General features: G+C 41.5%; 1 protein-coding gene across 2 annotated transcripts in view; it reads left to right on the forward strand.

The window, feature by feature from the left end:
- The first annotated feature begins 5107 nt into the window (after window positions 1–5107).
- HDGFL3 (HDGF like 3) overlaps window positions 5108–23094 on the forward strand; it is a 76847-nt gene continuing 58860 nt past the window's right edge. The window contains exon 1 of one of the 2 annotated variants that reach the window (XM_079700837.1): window positions 5108–5409. In XM_079700837.1, the coding sequence (XP_079556963.1) occupies window positions 5326–5409 (84 nt within the window). In that variant the 5' untranslated portion in view covers window positions 5108–5325. The remainder of the gene's footprint in view (window positions 5410–23094) is intronic. The other variant, XM_079700836.1, reaches the window with a different exon arrangement.

Raw genomic sequence — 23094 nt, forward strand, 5'->3', positions numbered from 1 at the left:
CTCACCATCCTCCTTGTTGTCCATGACTTCTAGTCCTAGAACAATGACTGACACATAGCAGTACTCGGCAAATATTTGTTCAATAAATCAATGAAGAAATGAATGCTAACTGTTGATCCAAGGCTCTCTTCAGCAGCATTTACACAAATATTGGAACAATACTAGCCAAAGTGGTAGCTAAATTTTCAAATTCTTCATCTTTAATACTTTCTACATATTGAATCACCTCTTCTCCCAAAAAGCTGATAACTCACTAAAATTCTCCAGTTTGTTTCTCAGCCTGAGACAGGACAGTGAAGGCAGAAGAATGAGAACAGTCTTAATAGAAACAGCCTTGGACTCTGAGTACCAGGGAGGAAAATTCCCAGGACCAAAACAATATCCCTTTCCTTCCCCAAATAAGATCCAGGTGACTCAAGTATGTCTTCAGAGAACATTAACGTGCATCTAGGGTCATTATTGGGGGGCCCTCTGTTTCTATACATTGTGGCCTGAGTACAGTTGCTGCTGTTACCCACCCTCCCTCCAGCAATGCTGACCCCAACCTTTGACCCCTACCCTGCCCCATCGTGGCCCACGCTGAGTTTATGATGCCTTTTGCCAACCTAGAAGTTCCTGGTGCTCACACTGAGGTGGCAGTTCCCTCTCTCACCACAAGTAGTATATTACAGTTCTTCTATCTGACTGTCACACAGGTGTCAATATCTTATGATCCTTTCTCTTTCAAAGAATATGAGGGCTTCCCTGGTGGCGCAGAGGTTGAGAGTCTGCCTGCCGATGCAGGGGACGCGGGTTCGTGCCCCGGTCTGGGAGGATCCCACGTGCCGCGGAGCGGCTGGGCCCGTGAGCTATGGCCGCTGAGCCTGCGCGTCCGGAGCCTGTGCTCCGCAACAGGAAAGGCCACAGCAGTGAGAGGCCCACATACCACAAAAAAAAAAAAAAAAAAAAAAAAAAGAATATGAGACCAGTTCTTCTGGGACTGGGTCAAAGGACATTTGAGAGATAACCCTAGTGGCAAAAGTAATAGAAATGAACTCTGATGCGAAGTCCAGGGAGTGCCCTTCTGACATACTGACTGTGTGTATAACACCAAATTTTCCCAACTCCCTTTCCATAATTCTTTTCACCACACCATGTTAACAACAAAGACAACAATATAAACTAACATTTAATGAGTACTTAGTATGTGCCAGGCACTGTTCCGAGTGCTTTAGATATATAATCTCATATATAATTTTGGGTGGAGGAATAGATTGTAGGTAATTGAAGCATCATGGAATGGGTGAATTGGGAGACAAGATTTGAAGGAACTGTTTAAAGAGTTTTATCAGAAGCTGAGCCAAGATATGAAAGGGGAAGGTGAACACAGGACAGGGTTGACAGCATGTGTGGATGTGTGAGTAAGGAGTGGCAAAAAAAAGATCAGGTAGCCAAGGGCAGGGAGATGTAGTAGCCCATCGGGATTTGAGGATGCTGAAATCAGGTGATCAAAGGAAGTTGATATTATCACCATTTGTGAATGGAGATCCTTCCAATTTTCAGGTAAAATTAATGTATTCTATTTTGACATAGCAAATAGACCAGCTCTTGGGGCCACATTGATTAAAATATATCAGATTCTTTTAATGGTCTTAGTGGTATCTCTAAAGGGTTACTTATTATCTGTTAAATATTTGAATAGAGCATTGTTCTGGAATAGCCATAAGAACAATCCTTTGCATAAAAGCAGAGGACCCAGTCTGAAAGCTCTGTCTGCAGTGAAAGCCACAGAGCAATGCTTCATCCCTGGCAAAACTGTGTTGACAAGGTGGTCTGCATCCAACCTGGCTGCAAAACAGGTGGGCTCTTAGCCAAGCACATTAGGAGATTCCCGATGACCAGTCTGAGGGAGCCTGTAAGGGGATCCCTTGTGCATGTGTCATTAAGTGTGACTTGGTACGGCAGGAGAGGCAGGCAGAAAATGTGTGCTGAGCCGTCAGGCCAAGGCTCAATTAAAAACCTGAAACCAAAGCCTAGACTGGGAGAAATCTCCACATTATCGATATAACCAAATCCCCATCAGGTGTCCCTTCTTTGGACTCTGTCTTCGACCACTCTACTGGCTCCTTCTCCTAATAACAAACTCAGATTTCTCTAATCTTTAAAATCCAGCCAAATAATCACAACAGAACAACCCTCCCTGCATGCTTTTGGGCTATTCCTTCTCCACTGCTGGGAATGAGCTGTCTACACTTCCTGCTTCCACATGTTCACCTTTCACTCCCATCTCAAGCCACTGTTCTCTGGTTTCTTCTCATCACCATTTCAGTGACACAGTTCCCAACAAGGACACCAAATACTTCTCAATCACCAGATTAAATGGAGCCATCGCCTCCCTTATCTTAACTTGACCTCCCTGTGACATATATCTGGACATCTCCCTCCTTCTGGAAATTCTTTAATTCTTTGGTTCCTACAGGACCACACTCCTCTTCTTCTTCTGCCTGACCCTTAAATGTTGGTGTTACCTGGCTCCATCCTCACCACCGCTTTTTACATTCTACACGGTCTCCTAGGAACCCCCCTCGTGGTTTCAGCCGCCACTTATCTACTGAAGTCACTCAAGTCTCTATGTTCTACCTTGACCACTTTCCCTACGCTGTGTATTCAGCTCTCCACTAAAGCATCTCTCTCTGGATACCCCAGGAAATCTCAACACACAAAACCACTCATGATCTCATCTCCAAATTGCCCATTCTTCATGGATTTCCTCATCTCAGTGAATGTCAAAACTAATCATCCCATTGCTTAAGCCAGAGACCAGGGAAGAGTTTTTGACTCCTTCTTCCTTGCTACATACTGCTCAGTGAGTCAGCAAGGCCTGTCTCAGCCCTTGTCTTCTCTCTTCTGGAGAGAGCCCCCCACCCGCCAGCTGAGCTCCTGCCTCCAGACTCTCACCCTCAAATCCACCTCCACACAGGCCCCCAGAGTAATCTGTCTAAACCCAAACTATGATCGTGCCCCTCCCCTATTTAAAGTCCTCCCATGGCTTCCAACTGACCACCTTTCCCCTCTCATTTCTCTCCTCTCCCCTATCTCTAATCTGTGCCCAGAGGGAGGCGGGACCATGTGGGGAGAGCAGCCAAAAGCTAGGGCTTTGGCAGCTGGTCAGAGGGATCTGGGTTTGGCATAAGAGGATATAGGAACCATTCACAGGTTCATGAGCAGGGCATGATGACATGATGACAGGTATACATGGCAGTCCTAGAAGTGGGAGACACATTAGCAGGCTGCTATAGACTGAATGTTTGTATCCTCCCAAAATTCATGTTAAATCCTAATGACCAATGTATTTGGAAGTGGGACTTTGGGAGGTGATTAGATCATGAGGATGGAGCCCTCATCAATGGGATTAGTGCTCTTATAAAAGAGATCCCAGAGAGCTCCCTCACTCTCCTCCCCTTTACCCCTTACCCCATGTAAGGACACAGAGAAAAGACTATTTTCTGTGAACCAGGAAGCAGGCCCTCGCCAGACAAATGAATTGCCTATGCCTTGATCTTGGACCTCCCGGTCTCCAGAACTGTGAGAAATAAATTTCTGTTGTTTATAAGTCACCCAGTCTACAGTATTTACAGTATTTTGTTATAGCAGCCCGAAGGGACTAAGACTTACACAGGCTCTTGCAACAGAGGCAAAAGGACCTAGACTAGTCTACAGTGAGAAAACAGGAAAAGGTGAACCTGTAGGACTGGTGAGGAAGGGTAAATATCTAAAAAGGAAAATCACCAGATGCAAGTAGTAAGGAAATGCATTAGTAGATAATGTTAAGAACTATGAAACAATCCACAGGAAGCCTAGAGAATTTAAAGCCCCATTAAAGGAACACGAGCAGGGGTTAAAACACACGCACAATTCTACACAGCAAGTGAGGAAGGCAAATGCTGGGAGGAACTGTAGCTTCTATAAAAGGGGGAGAGGGCAAGAAAGCCTAGAAGAGGGGACAGACACAAACAAGGAGACAAGATGAGGACCACAGAAAGTCCGTTACGCTCAGGAGCTGCGTCAGCTGACCTCTTAAAGATGAGCTTCAGGATGATGAGAGAGGCAGCATTCATTGGGCAGATTCAAAAGAACTTTGTCCAAAATGTTGCCAGGATTGGAAACGAGTGACCTGCCAGAATAAGTCCCTTTCACAAAACTACAGGCCTATAAGGCCCACGCATGGAAAAGCATAACCGCTTTCGGACTTTGGAGTTATGGAGATCCGTGTTCGAATCCTGACTGTCCCGCTTGGCAAATTAGATAACCTCCGGTGACTCCGGTTAGCTTGCCCTGGGTGGGTCACACCGCATTGTGAAGGGCAGGCCTAGGGTGAGACCCCAACAAGGTCGCTGACTCCAGAGCGGTGCTCTTTCCAGCAGCCTGATGCTCTGGGTAGCGGGTCCCCTCGCGCGGCCGGCCCCCCGGCCTGGACCGCCTTTGTGCCCCACTCACCCGAGAGCACTCGCAGAAGCGGCCCGCGGCCGGGAGCCGGGAGGGGACCAGTCAGCGGGAGGTGGCCGTGGGACTGGGGACGCCGGTGGGAGCGCCCCCGATGTGGCGCGGACGGGTGGGGAGGGGGGCGGCCAGGTGGTGATTGGCTGGGCTGCGGCTGGCAGCTCCGGGCCAAGAACAAAAGAGAGCGGGCGGCAGGCGGCCTCTGGAGTAGGGGCTCCCGCCCGCCCGGCGCGGGCTTCGGTGCTGGGGGAAGACGCACCCACCGCCCGCCCGCCGAGCAGCCGGGCTGGCGCGCTCGGTTTCTGCGCGAAAGCCGGCCGTGTACCTAGGAATTAACCGGCCGGCCCTGGAGGGGAGGGGTGGGGAGCGGGAAGTGGTGGTGGTGGGGGGGATGTTGAGCGCGCGCGAGAACAATAATAAGATCGTGTTTGCGGTCGCTGCCCGAGGAGGAATTCGGAGGAGGCGCGAGGCCCGGTGCTCGCGCCGCGCCCGGGAGCCCGGGAAAGAGGCCGCCGGCGGCGGCGGCGGCATGAGGCAGGCGACGCGGCGCCTGTGAGCAGCGCGCGGCGGCGGCGGGGAACCTCAGCGCGGGGAGAGCCGAGCGGCCGGGGGCTCCCCTCCCCCGCTGCCGGGCGGTGATTTGCCGGGCCTGCTGCGCCCCCCGCCCACCCCTCGCCCCAGCCGCCGCCTCGCCGCTTCCCTTCGTCGGAGCGGCCGCTCGTCCGCCCGCCCGCCCGCCCGGCTCGAGGCCCGCGGGGAGCGCGGCGCAGTCCTTTGGCCCGCGGGGGGGCGGCCTCCCGGCATCTTCGCGGCGCCCAAGGACGACCAGGAAGGGGAGCGGCCGGGATGGCGCGTCCGCGGCCCCGCGAGTACAAGGCGGGCGACCTGGTCTTCGCCAAGATGAAGGGCTACCCGCACTGGCCGGCCCGGGTGAGTACGGCGGCCGCGCGCGGGCCCGCCCGCCCACCATTTTCCCCTTCATGATGGCGCGCCCGCCCCCTTTCCCCTTCGCCACAGCCCGGAGCGCGGAGCCCGCCGCGAGCGGCCGAATGCGGCCGGGGCTGAGGGCGCGGGCGGCGCTGCGCAGGGAGGACGGGGCCGCGCCGGAGGCGAGGGTTCTGGGCCGCGCCCGCACCCCGCGAGGGCCGCCATCCTTCCGCCCACTTTCGAAGGCGGCTCCGGCCCCGGCAGGCCCGCCGCTGCCTTCCTCCCGGAAAGCCGGTGGTGACCGGGAGCCCGCGCCGCCGGGAAGCGGGCCTGGAGTGGAGCCATTGCTCCAGGCAGGTAGACACCGCGGTCCCGGGCGAACGTCGGGGTACGTAGGGGAGCGTAGTGCAAATGGCTGTTGGAGAGCCGGCGGGCGCCCGCGGCGCAAATCCTGGAAAGGGGTAGTGGTCATTCAGAGCCAGCAGGAGCCTCTTGGCAGTCATTCATCCATCTCTCGTTGCATCCTTCGCCATCCAGACTTGTTGAGTTTTCCCTGAGCGCGATTCCCGGTGCCCCGCCTGCCCTATCCTTGTCCTGGGGTACGTGCATCCTTGGTGCCCATGGTTCTTTTAAACTGACACCAAATAGCCGGGAGCTTGCAGCTTGGCACTGGCTGGTGTGTCCTGTAAGCTCCTCGTGCCTTTTCACCTCCATGTTTGTTTTAGGTCAGATCCCAGACCTTATCCTCGGCCTCCCACAACAGTCCACAATAGCGCTCTCTTTCTGTGTAGCAGGGTTTTCGCTGGGCTTTTTCTCTAGAAAGCATCTGCGTGTAATACATAACATTAAATTTTTTTAGGCCCTTTGCTAACATGTGTGCTTTGTGTCTTAAAATAAATCCCTTTTACTTTTATTTTATAACAGTTGGCAGTTAATTGCTTGAAATAAGAAACAGTGAAAAGGAGGGTCAAAGCATGTTGAAGATTATGTTAGTAAACTTGAGGAATAGAAGTAGACATGGGAAATAGTGGCATAAATATGAGTGCAGGCTCTAAAAATGTATTATATGCAAGTGAAGGTACTGAGATTCCCCCCTCCCCCAAATACACCCATTCACATAAGGAAATGACATCATGGGTGGCCAGACTGAAATTTAGTGAAGTTGAAGTAATGGATGGACATAATCACTTCTTTTGTTTTTAGTTTGTCATGATTGTAAAATGGAAAGAACACTGGGTCAGGAATTGGGGGACCCTGGCATCTGGTCTGGGCTCTGTTATGGGCTAATCATCTCAACTGTCTGAATATCCATTTCTGCAACTGTAAAATGATCATCTCTAGGATTCCTTCCAACACTAACAACCTCAGATTTCAAGGGAAAAAAACAGTCTTATTCAGATTTCGTGAGGCTGTGCAAATAACTTTTCTCCACATCTGAACTGTAGGTTTTCCTTAAATAAGGCAAAGTTTTCATGGTGGAATAATGGGTTATTTTTCCTACTACAGTGCCATAATGCTTTGGGGCAAGATTTGTTACTTTAGGAGTCCTTTAGGGAACCCCTTGAGTATATTCGTCAAGTAAGAAATAAACAGCTATAGGGCACATATGTTTATACATAGTTAAAAGTGAATTAAAAGTTATTATCACCAGTTGGTCATTTTCTTGTAACACAATGGCTTTCTTTAATCTTACCTCTGAAAAATATCTCCTGAGAGTCAAAAAGAAAATAGACTTAAAATTTCATTAACATGTTGCTTGCATATGTTGGCCACCTGTAGTAATTTTGAAACAAAAAAGTGCTGCAGAAGTAGTCATAGTTGTATATTTAATTGTACATAAAATTCCTAGGAGTTATAATTCCAAACCAAGGCAAAATGGAAAATAAAATGAGGAAATAAAATCAATTACATTGTTAGATAAGATACAGTAAATACAGGGGAAAAAATGTGTGTCTGTTCACATTTAACGTGAGCTCCTCAAGGGAAGGACCTAAGTCTCTCTAATTTTTAAAAAATATTTTATAGTGAGTGGCATGTTGTAATTTCCAAAGAAAGGTAAAGGTTAGAAAAAAAAGAAAGAGATATTTGAGTCCCTACTCTCTGTTACAGTTGAATGTGTCAGTGTTCTCATTTTATTTTCATCCCAATTCTGTGAGATAGTGTCCCCACTTTATACCTAGCTATAGCTTTGTAGATGATGATATTATCAAGTATGGGGGGGGGAATCCTACTTATTTAAATTTCAAATATTATCCCTTGATATGAAGGCCAGCCATGTTGGGATTCTATCAATATATGGTCACAAGGAATGAAGCATAGGAGGGAGAACATGGAGGAAACATTTCTTCAGGCTATGGGGAGGAGCTTTCTGATGGTCAGAGCTGGTCCACATGGCATGGAGAAGTGACTTCTCTGCTGTAGAGAAGACATTTGTTTTGGTCCTAGGAATCCCCTTGTGAGGAATGTGAGCCTAGAGAATTCAGACATCTAGTAAATTTGATCAGGTTGGTTTCAGCTTTTGGCTGAGCTTCACACTCTGTGCCCAGGGTGTGTTCTGTAATCTAAGTTTCAGTTTACTAGTCTGTAAAATAGGGATAATTCTCACCTCACAGATTTAGTGTATGTAAAAGCACTAAGCAGCAGTACTTGAATGTTCCTATCTTTTTTGCTTTTTGAATTTCTAATTTTTCCCCTGTATCACTACACTATTTAAAATTTTCGGCTGTTAAGTAGATTTGTTATTTGTCCAACATTTTATCATGAAAAATTTCAAACATATAGAGAATTTTAAAAATGTATAGTGAACAACTATGTATCTACCACCTAGATTCTGCACTTAACATTTTGCTATACTTGCTATATCACCTATTTGTTCACATATCCATCCCTCTATCCATACAGCAGTCCATCTTTTTTTAATGCATTTCAAAGTAAGTTGCAGATAATTTACTCCTAGACACTCCAGAATATATTTCATTAACTAGAGGTCAATATTTTTAATAGATTCTTTATTTTTCCTTTTGAGGTAAAATTTACATAGACTGAAACACACTTACCTTAAATGTACCATTTAGTGAGTTGACAAATGTATACACTGGTGTAATGCAAGCCCCTACTGGGACAGAACAGTAGCAGTACCCAAGAAAGTTCCCCTTTGCCTCTTCCCAGTTGATTCTTGTCCTCCTCCCTTTTCAGATGTATTATTTTAACATTAAATAGCAACTGGCTGTTTCTAATGGAGTATACTTACTGTATATGACTTTAAAAATTAGAAGTTCATTTATGCCTAAGGATTAACTAGCTTAATACTAAAAAATACTTACGCTAAAACAAGTCTCTGAAGCCTTTTTTTTTTAATTTTTAAAAAATATTTTATTTATTTTTTATTTTTGGCCGCATAGGGTCTTAGTTGAGGCACGCAGGATCTTTCACTGTGGCATGCGGGCTTCTCTCTACTTCTTCTCTCCAGTTGTGGCGCGTGCGCAGGCCTAGTTGCCCCACGGCATGTGGGATCTTAGTTCCCTGACCAGGGATTGAACCCGAGTCCCCTACATTGGAAGGCGGATTCTTTACCACTGAACCACCAGGGAAGTCCCTCTGAAGGCTTTTGATTGTGTACCTTGTTGGTTAAAAAAAAAAAAAAAAAATAGAGCATGCATCTCTAATATGTGTAAATTTTCTTTAAAATTACATATACATGTACTTTGTACTATTATATATAAGATAAATACAAAAAAACTAATAGGGATGACAGATGATATAGATGATATTTTATGTTTTAAAATTCTTATTGGCAAAATGTCATTAATAGTACTAGATTAAGTTTATATTTTAAAAAGTACTAATTTTTGGAATTTTTTTGCCTCCTCCTTGTGAGATCTGACTAGATTGTCACAGTTTTTATCTTTTAAAGAGATATTATAGAATAGAACTGTCAGCTTGGCCATTTCCTTGTTTGCTTGTGCTTACATTATTAGTGTCATCTTTGTAGGACTCCTTTAGCCACTTGTTCATTTAGCGAGAATTCTGTTAGAAGTAGATGTTCCATAATTCTACTCAACCAGGCACACACAAATGGCAGTAAGTCACAGTATGCGTAAAGTGAATAAATATAACTGTAAATAAGCAAACTAGTGTTAATTGATGTATTGGATATTAGTAAAATTTACTTTTTAGGTGAAAGAATAAGAAACTAAGATAGAAGTTGTACTATTTTGTTCTCAGACCCCCTAAAATCATCTTGTGTATCCCCCGAGGTGTGAGTACTCTGCTTATGTTACACCTGCTCTAAAAAATGGAAAAACAAAAAACAATACAAAAACCAAAAAGTCTTAAAGCTCTTGTGTTTCAGTTAAAGAGCTTTTTAAAATTTAACTTTATATGAGAACTCTCAAACATCGTTAATAGGAGAGTAAGTCGATATAACCACTTTAGAAAACTGGCCTGATCTACTGTAGTTAAACACACGCCTGCCTTGTGACTTGGCAGTCTGTTCTAGGCATATACCCAAGAGAAATGGGTGTTTATGTCCACCAAAAGATTTGTACAGTAATGCTCATTTACGGCAGCTTTATCCATAATAGCAGAAGACTGAAAACAACGCAGATGTCCATCAACACGAGAACGGATAAGCAAATTTGTAGTATGTTTGTATAGTGGAGTACTACCCAGCAATAAAAAGGGGCAGACTACTGATGCCCACAAAAATATGGATGAATCTCAAAAGTATAAGGTTGAGTGAAAAAAGCCAGACACAAGACAGTACATTCTGTATGATCCCATGATGTTCAAAAACAGGCAAAGCTGATCAGTGTTGATCAGTTTGTGGTAGGTGGAGGTGGTGGTGGGGTTACTGACTGGTAGGAGGCACTGGAAATGTTCTGTACCTTGATGTGGGTTTGTACGTATGTAAAAATTTATCAAGCTTGCACATGGGGATTTATGCACTATTATGTATATAATGCCTCAATTTGTGTATATAATGCCTCAATTTTAAAAACACACACTTTGTATGAGGTGGGGAAAAAGAAGAATCTAATACTCCAAGCTTCTTCATGGATTCAATTTCACCATTCTTAGCTTTCAGTGAGAAATTTTTTCCTTTAAGGCTTCAGTCCTACAAAGTTGCATCTTCCTATTCCCTTTGACTATTTTAGAAGCTTCATTTACTACTTCACAGCTTTCTCTTGAGGCTTCTTTGTAGTTCTGGATTCTGCCTCTGTCTTTTGCTTAATACTAGAGTCTGTCTATTCCTTTCATGCTAAATCATTCATTGCTCATCATATTTTTGATCTAGCTCTCCACCTCTCACTTGTTAAAACTTAAGAATAAAGCATTTGACTTACCCCTCTATGACAGTTCAAAGAGTTGAACTCTTATTGAACTTTTATTGAGTACCTACTGTATGTAAGGCACTGTACTAGGTGTACCAACAGATTAAACTTGCAGCAATTTAAAAACATTGTAATTGAATAATTAAAGTGTTTCTCTACCCTCTATTAATGTAAATACTGGTTGGGAATCCTCAGTTTCTGATCCATAGCACTTTCCTTTTTTTTTTTTTTTTGCCTTTGACAATAAACTGCTAGACTGTGAACCTTTATTTCCGGAGACCAGGCTACATATTTTCAGAGAATCAGTTGACACTTAAATTCTTTTTAATCTCGACATAAAGTAAGATGTTTATAATCTTTATTACTTTGTCCTGAGTCCACAGAAATCCATCGTTGGTTCATTCCTCAGGTAGAGTGGCACAGGCTCACTCAGCCTTTCCCCAAGAGACTATATTCACATTGCCAGTTTGAGACTGGCAAACTGTTTCATTTTCTTCAGCTTAACCCTGGGAGCAAACAGGCAACTTAAACTCTCAATACCAACATTTACATTTTCCATCAGCCAGGTGAATCTGTATATCTGGCATATCCCCTTTGGAATGCCCTAATGACTACTTGTTGCCCCATGATTTGAAGAATATTAATTCTCTTAATTCCACTATATGAGATTGTATTTGATTCTTTTGGAAAATCATGGTTTAAAATGATATATGACTTTGTTGAAAATGTCTATTAGCATTAGAAAAACATTATAGACTAATAAGTATAGTAGAGAAAGAGCCCAAATATTCCTGTTTATTAGAGAAATATTTTCTGTTGCAGAAGAATCTCCAGATGTCTGATCAAAATATAGTCCACTTAATACGGTTGTTAGTCCACTGCAAAAAGATTTCTTAATCATTTCAAGCAGTACTGAAAGCATGGTCTGTGGACTGTTTGTTACCTGTCAATGACAAGGTAGATATAGAAATTGAGAGCAAGAGTTTAGAAACTTTTTTAGCATTTTGTTAGAGTAACTTTTTGTTTGTGAATCTGATTTAAAATTGAGGTTTGTATTTGGATGCCTTTTAATTTTAATTTTCTAATAATTCATCTTTAATGTATTTTATTAAAATGTCTGTAACTAATTAGAATTTTTTTAATTGCTCCTTCACCACAGAATAGAAGTACTGACTATAGAGGACCCTTAAATAGTGTTCCTTGCACCGAAAACAATTTGCTCATACTGTAAACTATTTAAACTATCCTTATTTAAAAGAGAGAATGGACTGACCTTCATGTTATATATTAATTTCACCTGTGTAACAGAGTTACAGTTATTATACAAGTAATAATGTTCACTGTAGAAAGATTAACATCCCTAGACATACAAGCATCATGAATATGCACCTATATGTTTAGATACATAATTTTTGTAATATATACAGTTTTGCAACCTTTTTTCCCCACTAAACACTGTATCTTTAGAAGACTTTCAATGGCAGTCAGTATGTTTTTATAACATTATTTGTAATAGCCATCTGGTAATTTATGGCATGGACCTATTTTTATAAATTATAACTACTTGCTATTATAAGACATTTATTTTACTTCCAGTTTTATACTATAATAGAATGCTCTGAGAAACATTCTTTTGGCTTAATTGTTATTTCCTTAGGACAAGTCTCTGGAAATTATATTTCTGAGTCAAGGAGCATGTGCATGTTTTAAAGCTTTGTATTACAAAGATTTAACTATCCTATCTTACCCACTACCAGAATAAGAGAATACTTGTTTTCTCACATATTCATTAAAAGAGATGATTCAAACTTTTAAAAATCATTCTCAATTTAATAAGCACAAATATTTAACTGAATTAATTTCTTTGGTTACAAGTTAGGCAGAATATATGTATCATATATGACATTCTATCAATAATGTATATGTGTCTTGATTATCAAGTTAGAATGAGTATATATAATAACACTACTATGAGGTAGATATCCCCATAAGAGAACCAAGACTTAGCTTAAGAAATTCACCTAAAGACAACTTAATTAAGTGTCTTAATCCCAGACTATTAAGAATGCCACAATGGGCTTCCCTGGTGGCGCAGTCGTTGAGAATCTGCCTGCTAATGCAGGGGACACGGGTTCGAGCCCTGGTCTGGGAGGATCCCACATGCCGCAGAGCAACTAGGCCCGTGAGCCACAACTACTGAGCCTGCGCATCTGGAGCCTGTGCTCTGCAACAAGAGAGGCCACGACAGTGAGAGGCCCGTGCACCGCAATGAAGAGTGGCCCCCGCTTGGCACAACTAGAGAAAGCCCTTGCACAGAAACGAAGACCCAACACAGCCAAAAATGAAAATAAATAAATTAAAAGAAGGCTCAACATTAAAAAAAAAAAAAAAAAAAAGAATGCCACAAGAACATAAGAAATGTGATATCAGATTAGGTAAAGGACTAAAGAAGCATTTGGCAGTATGTAAAAAGACCAAACAAACACATATGTGTGTTTGTAGGGCTCACAAGTTTCTGTGAAGCTGGAAATCTTCAGTCAGAGAACATTTACTATTGTAACATTTATTATATTATCTTTAGTCTATATTTCTTTGAAAGCCCTTTGACACAGGGCAATATAAAAATAAATATTAGTTGTGCATTTAAAGAAAGCAGAGACCCATTAAAATGAATTCTGAACGAGTAGCATGATGTTGACTTAGTGTAAGTTCTAAAACCTTTATGTGTGAGAGAACACATCTACTTTGAACATCAGGTAGGGTAGTTATGAGAGTTACTGGTTCAGTACAGCCTAGAAGCTAAATCATAAGAACTACTACTACTAGCCTGTGTAACTTCTTGCCAGTTTACTGCATTCCCAATCTCTGTAACAGCATTTTCCTATGTACAGTGTTATCACTGCCATTTGTATATGTAATCTCCTTTCAGCTGATTAAAATGGAGGTAGTAATTAATTTTTCTACTATATCTTCTTACTTGACAAGAATTTGCTGTAGTTAGTCAGGGAAGTACCATCTGTAGGGTTACAGAGAGCCATGTAGAGGTTAAAAAGAGTGAAATAATCTAATGATTGGTGAGCTCAGACATTTAGAGTGACATCCTCCAGATTTCTGAGCAAGACTTCCTGCCATGTCGGGAAAGACAACTAGACCAGGAGTTAAAAGATAAGCACCTCATTCTACCGCTCTCTTGGTTTGTTAGGTTTGGGCATCTTTTTTTATTACAACCTCTTTGTAAAACAGGGAGAGTGATAATTCTTAGTCTCACCCTTTTTCCTAGTAATCAAATGTGAAAATATACATGAAGGAAGTGTTTGCTAATTAAGTACCTAATAATTAACCTCCTAGAAACACCAGACCTAGTGAAGTCTCAGTAAATGTTTTTGTGGTTTGCCAAGTGTGTCTTTCAGTGGTTTCCTTGTGACTTTATAATAGTGAGTTGGCTTTAGGCTCTGGGAGTTGTGGGGACTTCCCATTAATATTACCCCTCCAGATTTCTGAGTGTGATGAGCCATCTCTAGAGGGTCCACATAGCTTCAGGATTTGCGGGCAAACTAAGCTGGACTTCGTTGGCAGATAAACGGTGCCTATGAATCAACTACTACTCCCACTTGATCACTGAAACTCAAGCTCTGAGTGGATTCCCTAAGCCTGATTATAAAGTCTCGAAGGCTCCCCAAAAGTGGAGGTACTGTTTCAAAGTGGACTGGGTAATTCTTACTAACATATTAGTAACTTCTTAGTTTCTATCAAAATATGTTTAAGATGAGAGTTGTTGTAAGTGATGGGTTCATTTAGGTTCAGTAGTGGTTAGCAAATGTAAAAATGAGTTTCACAGAGATTGAAAAACTTTTATGTAGGGAAAAATGTCAAAAAATAAACCTGTGCCTTTAGAGCTCTTCTTCCTTTTTGTCACTGAAGTAGACTTTTGTACTAATGACATCTTTAATTTTGGAGGAAATGCATATTTAGAGGGAGCAGTGTTATGAATTCTCAGTTCATTTTTTTTTTGGAGTTAACATATGTTAAATGGATAGAAAATTAATTCCCTCAAGACTTCTGTTTGACTTTGAAAATGAGACCAGCTATTTTCAAACAAGGCATAACTGTTCTTATCTCCTTCACTGGACTGCTACATGAGGATTAAGTCAATAATTTTGAAAAAGTATTTAGACCTTGGAAATGAGTCATTGTTGCTGATTGATTCTGTTGCAGTCTAGTCTAGTGGCTTTCAGACTTTTTTTTGACTGTAACTGACAGTAAGAAATAAATATTAATTAATACACACACTAGAAAAAGATTTTTACCAAATCATACTATATGTGATGCATCCTGATGTTTTTTTTTTTTTTTTTTTTTTTTTTTTTTTTTTGCGGTACGCGGGCCTCTCACTGTTGTGGCCTCTCCCATTGCGGAGCACAGGCTCCGGACGCGCAGGCTCAGCGGCCATGGCTCACGGGCCCAGCCGCTCCGCGGCATGTGGGATCCTCCCAGACCGGGGCACGAACCCGTGTCCCCTGCATCGGCAGGCGGACTCTCAACCACTGCGCCACCAGGGAAGCCCCATCCTGATGTTTTTATATTTCATTTTGTATAAAATCAGGTTGTAACCCACAAAATCAATTTCACTGCCTGTAGTTTGAAAAGCACTGGTCTGGTCTGTTAGGCCAAAGGGAAATTAATCTATGTGAGTTATATATGTTTATATAGAACAGTAGTTGGATTTTTGAGATGAGTTAATAGTCCTGAGCTTTTTATTCTGCTGTAGCCATAGTCCTACATGGAGGTCACATGAACATAAGAAATGCAAGTTATGTCAGGACACTTAACCACCCTGGCCAGTATTTTACTTGATCTCCAAAGGTATACAGATCAAATATTTCTACTCTCATTTCCTTCTATTCTTTGAACTGCAAATATACCTACAACTTTCTTAGCTTTTCTCTATGAAGCTAATTATAGTTTCATACATATGGCTAGTTGAGGGTAATAAGCTTCATACATTTGAAGCTGTCAGTGATAAACACTGACTATCTAGTGTTCCCTGGCTGATAATATTGAGGTTCTGGGGTTTTCTTGGGTTTGTGAGACTAGACTGTGGAGGTATCAGGCTATCTATGACTGGGATTGATGGGCTTTTGTTAAGTCCAGAAAACCTATAGGTGGGGTAGGTTTGTGGTACCCTCTGAGGTGGATGTAAAGTCATGGGACTACCACATTTCTAATGGTGCTGTATTTTCTTTACAATCACTTTTGTCCAATCAAAAAGATTTCCTTGCTACTATTTAGATAGCAGCAGTCTCAGAAGAGACAATCTAATATTGATGATAGTAAGACACTCTTCAATTTCTGAAAAGTTATAGTAAGCACAGTTTTATATCTCACATCTGGCTGACTGACTCACACAAAATAAGTATACTTCTATTGGAAAATAGCCCCACTATACTAAGTGGAAGTATCTGGAAACAAAAGGGTTAGGTTAATCTTTGTGTTAAGTCAGGTATTCAAGAACTCTGGTGGTTCTCCGCTCAGCTTTTTGTCACTGCTGTTGTTCACTGGCCCTATCTTGTGCTAGGTGGGGTGGCGGGTGAAGGACAGAGCCTTTGACAGAGTTATGAAATTTGATGGTCTCCATTGTTCATTTTTAATAAGCTCCTTGTCTGGGGCAAATATTTATTTCACTACAAGGGATCAGGTAACCCAGAACAAATGTGTCCCTTGTTTTTAATATTGTCATAAAAGCAAATTACAGAAGTAGGGCAGCTCAGCAAGCGCGGGCGGTTAGAGAGTTTGTTGAAGTGAAATAGAGATGATGGTGATTGAAGACCCCCTCCTTTGCGCCACTAAAATTGCTTCTCGTTCAATATTGTAAACTCTAAAAAATAAGCCCTTGACCTCTCCGTTTTCTCTGGGTATCCCAGCTACCTCCTGGCTTCACTCCTTCCTTATCCAAAGTAGACCTACATGATCACTTGAACTGCTCTCACCCCATGCACACTTTCATGCATTCACCCTACAAGCTCCTGCTGAGACCAACTAGACATAATCACAAAGGCATGCAGACTGGGGCTGCTCCAGGATTAATTTCAGTTAGGTCCTCAACACTGCTCATCACTCCTTTTACTTGACCCGGGTCGGCTCCTTGTCCATCCTCCTCAGGTGTTAGTAGATATTTTTACTACCCTCTTCCAACTCCTTTCCCCTTATTTTCAGCAAATTATTTTACTTTCATATTTTATACGTTCATTTTCAAGGTGCAGTGGAAGAGCAGGAGCTTTATGTGCAGATAGAGCCATGTCTGCTTACTGTGTCTCTATCCCTCAACAGATGAATGACCTTGGGTACCTAATCTCTGCTTTGATGGACTGTAAAATGGAGACAATAATGCCTTCTTTTCAGGGTTATTTCAAGGATTTTGAACATAAAGAATCTGAAGTTTAACAGATGATCAGAAAATGTTTTTTTCCCTCTCCATTGCCTCTTCCCCATCCTCCTTACTAAGACCCTCCCCTTCTTGCTTGACCCCACCCTTTTCCTTTCTTCATTCAACATTCAGCAAATATTGATATTTTTTTGAGTGTTTGCTATGTCCCAAACATTAACACCCTAATAGATGCTGGGGGTAGAGAGGTAACCTAAACAAAGTTTTGTTCTCATAGACTTTAAGTCATCAGCCTCTTCCCCTTTACTGACTTTCTCTCTTCAGACTAGAAAGAATAATCTCTCCTATCTTCCAGGCACTGCTCTCTCTGCTTTCCTTGGTAGCCAAGCTTCTTTAAATAACTGACCTTACTGTCTCTCACCCCTCTCCCAGAAGTCACCATCACCTGCCAATTAATAGAATTCATTTCAATCCTAATTGTTGCCTTTGTGGAAATTAGCACTGCTATTAAAAAATTCTCTTCCCTTGACTTCCCTCCTGTGTTTCTTTTGAAAGATTCTTCTGCTTCTCTAACCATACCTTTACAGGTTCTCTTTGGCTTCAAGCCACCATTCTTCTAAATTTCTGTTTCAGGCCCAGACTTACTATTGTGAGCTTCAAATCCATACATCCGTTTACCTACTAGACAGCTCCATCTAGCTGTCCCTCAGGTACCACAAATTCATCATCAAAAGTAATCTAGCCACCCCTCCCAACCCAAGTATTCCTGTTTTACTTAAAGATTACTATTTAGCCAGTCACCCCCAAAAACAAAGACCTCAAATTATCCTAGATGCTCCTTATTCTTTGCCTCCAACATCTTATTGATCACCTGATGATGTCAAGATGGGCTGTGCAAATGGAGGCCTGGTGGTAGTTCTGATAGAGAAAAATAGTATGAAATTTGATTCATTATACAGCCCAGGGCAGCGTAAGAGTGCTAAACACAAAAGAACCTGAGGTGTATTCATGTTGTAAACAGGATGTAATTCCAGCAAAACAGTATGACATTAAATTATTAATTTGGATTTTTTGGTGTCATTTTATTTCTACTTAATATACAAATTTATCTTGGTTTTATAATGTATTGTAATAATAGTAGTACTGTTATATTTGTGCACATTTCAGAACATTATAAAATTTTATGACAGCTGGGGTCCACATCATGTTGATATAGTCCTTTTTTAAAAATTTATTTTATTGAAGTATAGTTGATTTATAATGTGTTAATTACTATACAGCAAAATGATTCAGTTATACCTAAATATACATACTTTTTCATATTCTTTTCCATTATAGTTTATCACAGGATATTGAATATAGTTCCCTGTGTAGGACCTTGTTGTTTATCCATTCTATGTACAATAATTTGCATCTGCTAACCCCAAACTCCCAATCCATCCCTCCCTAGCCCCCCTCCCCCTTGGCAACCACAAGTCTCTTCTCTAGGACTGTGAGTCTGTTTCTGTCATAGGTAAGTTCATGTGTCATATTTTAAATTACACATATAAGTGATATCATATGGTATTTTATCTGAATTGCTTAGCATGATGACTCACTTAGCATGATAATCTCCAGGTCCATCCATGTTGCTGCAAATGGCATTATTTCATTCTTTTTTATGGCTGAGTAATACTTCATTCTATATATATACCACATTTTCTTTATCCATTCATCTGTCAGTGGGCATTTAGGTTGTTTCTATGTTTTGGCTATTGTAAATAGTGCTGCAGTGAACATTGGGGTGCACGTATCTTTTTGAATTATAGTTTTCTCTAGATATATGCCCAGGAATGGGATTGCAGGATCATGTGGCAACTCTATTTTTAGTTTTTTAAGGAACCCCCATACTGTTTTCCATTGATGTATTCTTTTATTTATGATGTCTTTCTTATTTTTCTAAGAATTATCAAGAATGGAAGTTAAATTTTGTCAAAGTTAAATTTTGTCAAATTGTAATAGTCTTGTAAGTTTTCTCTTTTGGCCTTTTTATTAATTATATATTTTAAATATTAAATAGTACCTGTATACCTGGAATACACCTTACTTTGTTTCAGTACAGTAATCACCCCTTATCTATGGGGATACATTACAGTACCCCCAGTGGACGCCTGAAATTGCAGATAATACTGAGCCCTATGTATACGTTTTTTCCTATACCTATGTACCCATGATAGAGTTTAATTTATAAATTAGGCATGGTAAAATATTAAATAAATAATAAAATAAAACAGTTATATCGGGCTTCCCTGGTGGCACAGTGGTTGAGAGTCCGCCTGCCGATGCAGGGGACACGGGTTCGTGCCCCGGTCCAGGAAGATCCCACGTGCTGCGGAGCGGCTAGGCCCGTGAACCATGGCCGCTGAGCCTGCGCGTCCGGAGCCTGTGCTCCGCAACGGGAGAGGCCACAACAGTGAGAGGCCCGCGTATCACAAAAACAAAACAAAACCAAAAAAAATCCAGTTATATCAATACACTGTAATAAAAGTTACGTGAATGTGGTCTCTCTCAAAATATCTTATTGTATAAATTTAATGCCTTTTCCATCTTAACTAAACACTTATAATGCACTATGGCCATAACTTTTGCAGTTTGGAGTGCAACAGCAAAACTAGCATGAATTTCTTTTTCCTTCCCAATTTCATGGATAGAATATTCTTTCATACAGTAGATCTTAGCAACTTCAGCAAACGGTATTTTTTCTCTCCTTATTAGGTCGAGAACTTTCACCTTTTCACTTAATGAAAACACTTCACAGCTTCTCTTTGGCATATCCAAATTGCCAGCATCACTACTCTTATGCTTTGCGGACCTCATTAAGTAAAATCAAGGCTACTTTAACACAAGCACTGCAGTACTGCAATAGTTGATCTGATAACTGAGACAGCTGCTAAGTTATTAACAGGTAGGATATGCTGGACAAAGGGATAATTCATGTCCCACTCCAGGATGGCTTGAGATTTCATAACACTACTGAGAACGGCATACAATTTAAAACTTATGAATTGTTTATTTCTGGAATTTTCCATTAAATATTTTTGGACCATGGTTGATCACAGGTAACTGAAACCACAGAAAATGAAACTGCAGATAATGGGGGACTATTGTACATACATTTCTTTTTTTGTTGAGATATAATTTAGGTAACATAAAATTCACCTGTTAGGGGCTTCCCGGGTGGCGCAGTGGCTGAGAGTCCGCCTGCCGATGCAGGGGACACGGGTTCGTGCCCCAGTCCGGGAAGATCCCACATGCCGCGGAGCGGCTGGGCCCGTGAGCCATGGCCGCTGGGCCTGTGCGTCCGGAGCCTGTGCTCCGCAGCGGGAGAGGCCACAACAGTGAGAGGCCCGCGTACCGCAAAAACAAACAAACAAAAACAAACAAACAAAAAAAATTCACCTGTTTAAGTTATACAGTTCAGTGGTTTTTATTATATTCACAATGCCGTACAACCATTGCTAATTCTAGAACATTTTTATCACCCCAAAAGGAAACGCATACCCATTAAGTAGTCCGTCATCATCCATCCTTACCCCCAATCCATGACAGTCACTAATCTACTTTGTCTCTAAGAATTTGCTTATTCTGGATATTTCATTTGAAGGTATCATAGAATATATAGCCAATTGGACTTCCCTGGTGGTGCAGTGGTTAAGAATCCACCTGCCAGTGCAGGTGGATTCTTAACCACACAGGTTCAAGTCCTGGTCCGGGAATATTCCACATGCCGTGGAGCAACTAAGCCCATGCGCCACAACTACTGAGCCTGCGCTCTAGAGCCCGCATGCCACAACTACTGAGCCCACGTGCCACAGTTACTGAAGCCCATGCACCTAGAGCCCATGCTCCACAGCAAGAGAAGCCACCGCAATGAGAAGCCTGCGCACTGCAATGAAGAGTAGCCCCTGCTCGCCACAACTAGAGAAAGCCCGTGCACAACAATGAAGACCAAACATAGCCATCCATAAATAAATAAATAAATAAATTTAAAAAAAGAATATATGGCCAATTATGTCTGGCTTCTTTAATTTAACATAATATTTTCAAAGTTCATCCATGTTGTAGCGTGTATCAGTAGTTTATTCCTTTTATTTATTGTTTATTTAATATTCATTTATTTATTTGGTTGCGCCGGGTCTTAGTTGCAGCAGGTGTGCCCCTTAGTTGTGGCATGCGAATTCTTAGTTGCGGCATGCATGTAGGATCCAGTTCCTCGACGAGAGATCAAACCCAGGCCCCCTGCATTGGGAGCACGGATCCCCAACCACTGTGCCACCAGGGAAGTCCCAGTAGTTTATTCCTTTCAATGTCTGAATAACATTCCATAGGTACTCCACATTTTGTTTATCTGTTCATCAGTTGATGGGTATTTGGGTCATTTCCACTTTGGGCTGTTATAAATAATGCTATAATGAACATATGTGTACAATTTTTTATGTGGATTTAATGTTTTCAATCTCTTGGGTATATACTTAGGAATGGAATTGCTGGGTCATATGGTAACTCTTTGTTTAACCCTTTGAGAAATTCCCAGGCTCTTTTCCAAAGCTGTTATACCATTTTACATTTCATATAGCCTAATGACCTTGACTAGAACCTCCAGTACAATGTTGAATAGAAATGGTCAAAGTGGACATCCTTGTCTTGTTCCTTATCTTATGCAGGAAATTTCAGTCTTCCACAATTAAGTATGACGTTAGCTGTGGGTTTTTCATAGGTGCCCTTTATCAGGTTGAGGGTGTTTCCTTGTATTCCTAGTTTGTTGAATGTTTTTATCATGGAAGGATGTTGGTTTTTGTCAGATGCTTTTCCCACATCTATTGAGATAACCATGTGATGTTTTGTCTTTTGTTCTATGAATATGGTGTATTATATTGATTGATTTTTGTGTGTTAAGCCAATCTCACATTCTTGGAATAAAACTTCTTGGTCATGGTGCATAATTCTTTTTATACATTGCTGGATTCTGTTTGCTAATAAGAAATAGAATCCCTGACACATGACGGTTGAACTTATAATTTTTCGACTTCATGACAGTACAAAAGTGATACACATTCAGTAGAAACCACACTTCAAGTTTTGAATTTTGATCTTTTCCCAGGCTAGCGATACGCAGTAAGATACTTTCTCCTGATGCTGGGCGGTGGCAGTGAGCCGTAGCTCCCAGTCAACCACACTGTCACTAGGGTAAACAGCCAATACACTTAGAACCATTCTGTATCCATACAACCATTCTGTATTTCACTTTCAGAATGGTATTCCATAAATTACATGAGATGCTCAACATTTTATTATAAAATAGGCTTTGTGTTAGTTTGTTTTGCCCAACTGTAGGTTAATATAAGTGTTCTGAGCACATTTAAAGTAGGCTAGGCTAAGCTATGATATTCTGTATGTTAGGTGTATTAAATGCATTTCTGTCTTAATGATAATTTCAGTTTATGATGGGTTTATTGGGATGTAACTCCATCATAAGTTGAGGAAGATCTGTATTTTTGTTGTAGATTTTTGCATCTATAGTCGTAAGTGATACTGATCAATAGTTCTGTTTTCTTGTGATGTCTGTTTCTGGGATCCTGGTATCAGAGTAATACAGGCCTCAAAAAGTGAGTTGGGGAGTGTTCCCTCCTCTTCTGTTTTTTGAAAGAGTTTGTGAAGGATTGGTATTAATTCTTTAAATATTTGGTATGATTCACCAATGAAGCTATCTGGACCTGAGCTTTTCTTTGTGGGTGTTTTTTTTTTAATTTTAAACAGCTTTATTGAGATTTAACTGACATAAAATACTGTGTAAATTTAAGGTGTACAACATGTTGATTTGATACACTTACACATTATAAAGTGATTACACTAGTAGGGTTAGTTAGCACTTCAGTCACCTCACATAATTACCATTTCTTTTGTAGTGAGAACTTTTAAGATTTACTCTCAGCA

Source organism: Hyperoodon ampullatus (genome assembly GCF_949752795.1).
Source record: "Hyperoodon ampullatus genome assembly, chromosome: 3".
In the NCBI taxonomy this organism is placed as follows: Eukaryota; Metazoa; Chordata; class Mammalia; order Artiodactyla; family Ziphiidae; genus Hyperoodon; species Hyperoodon ampullatus.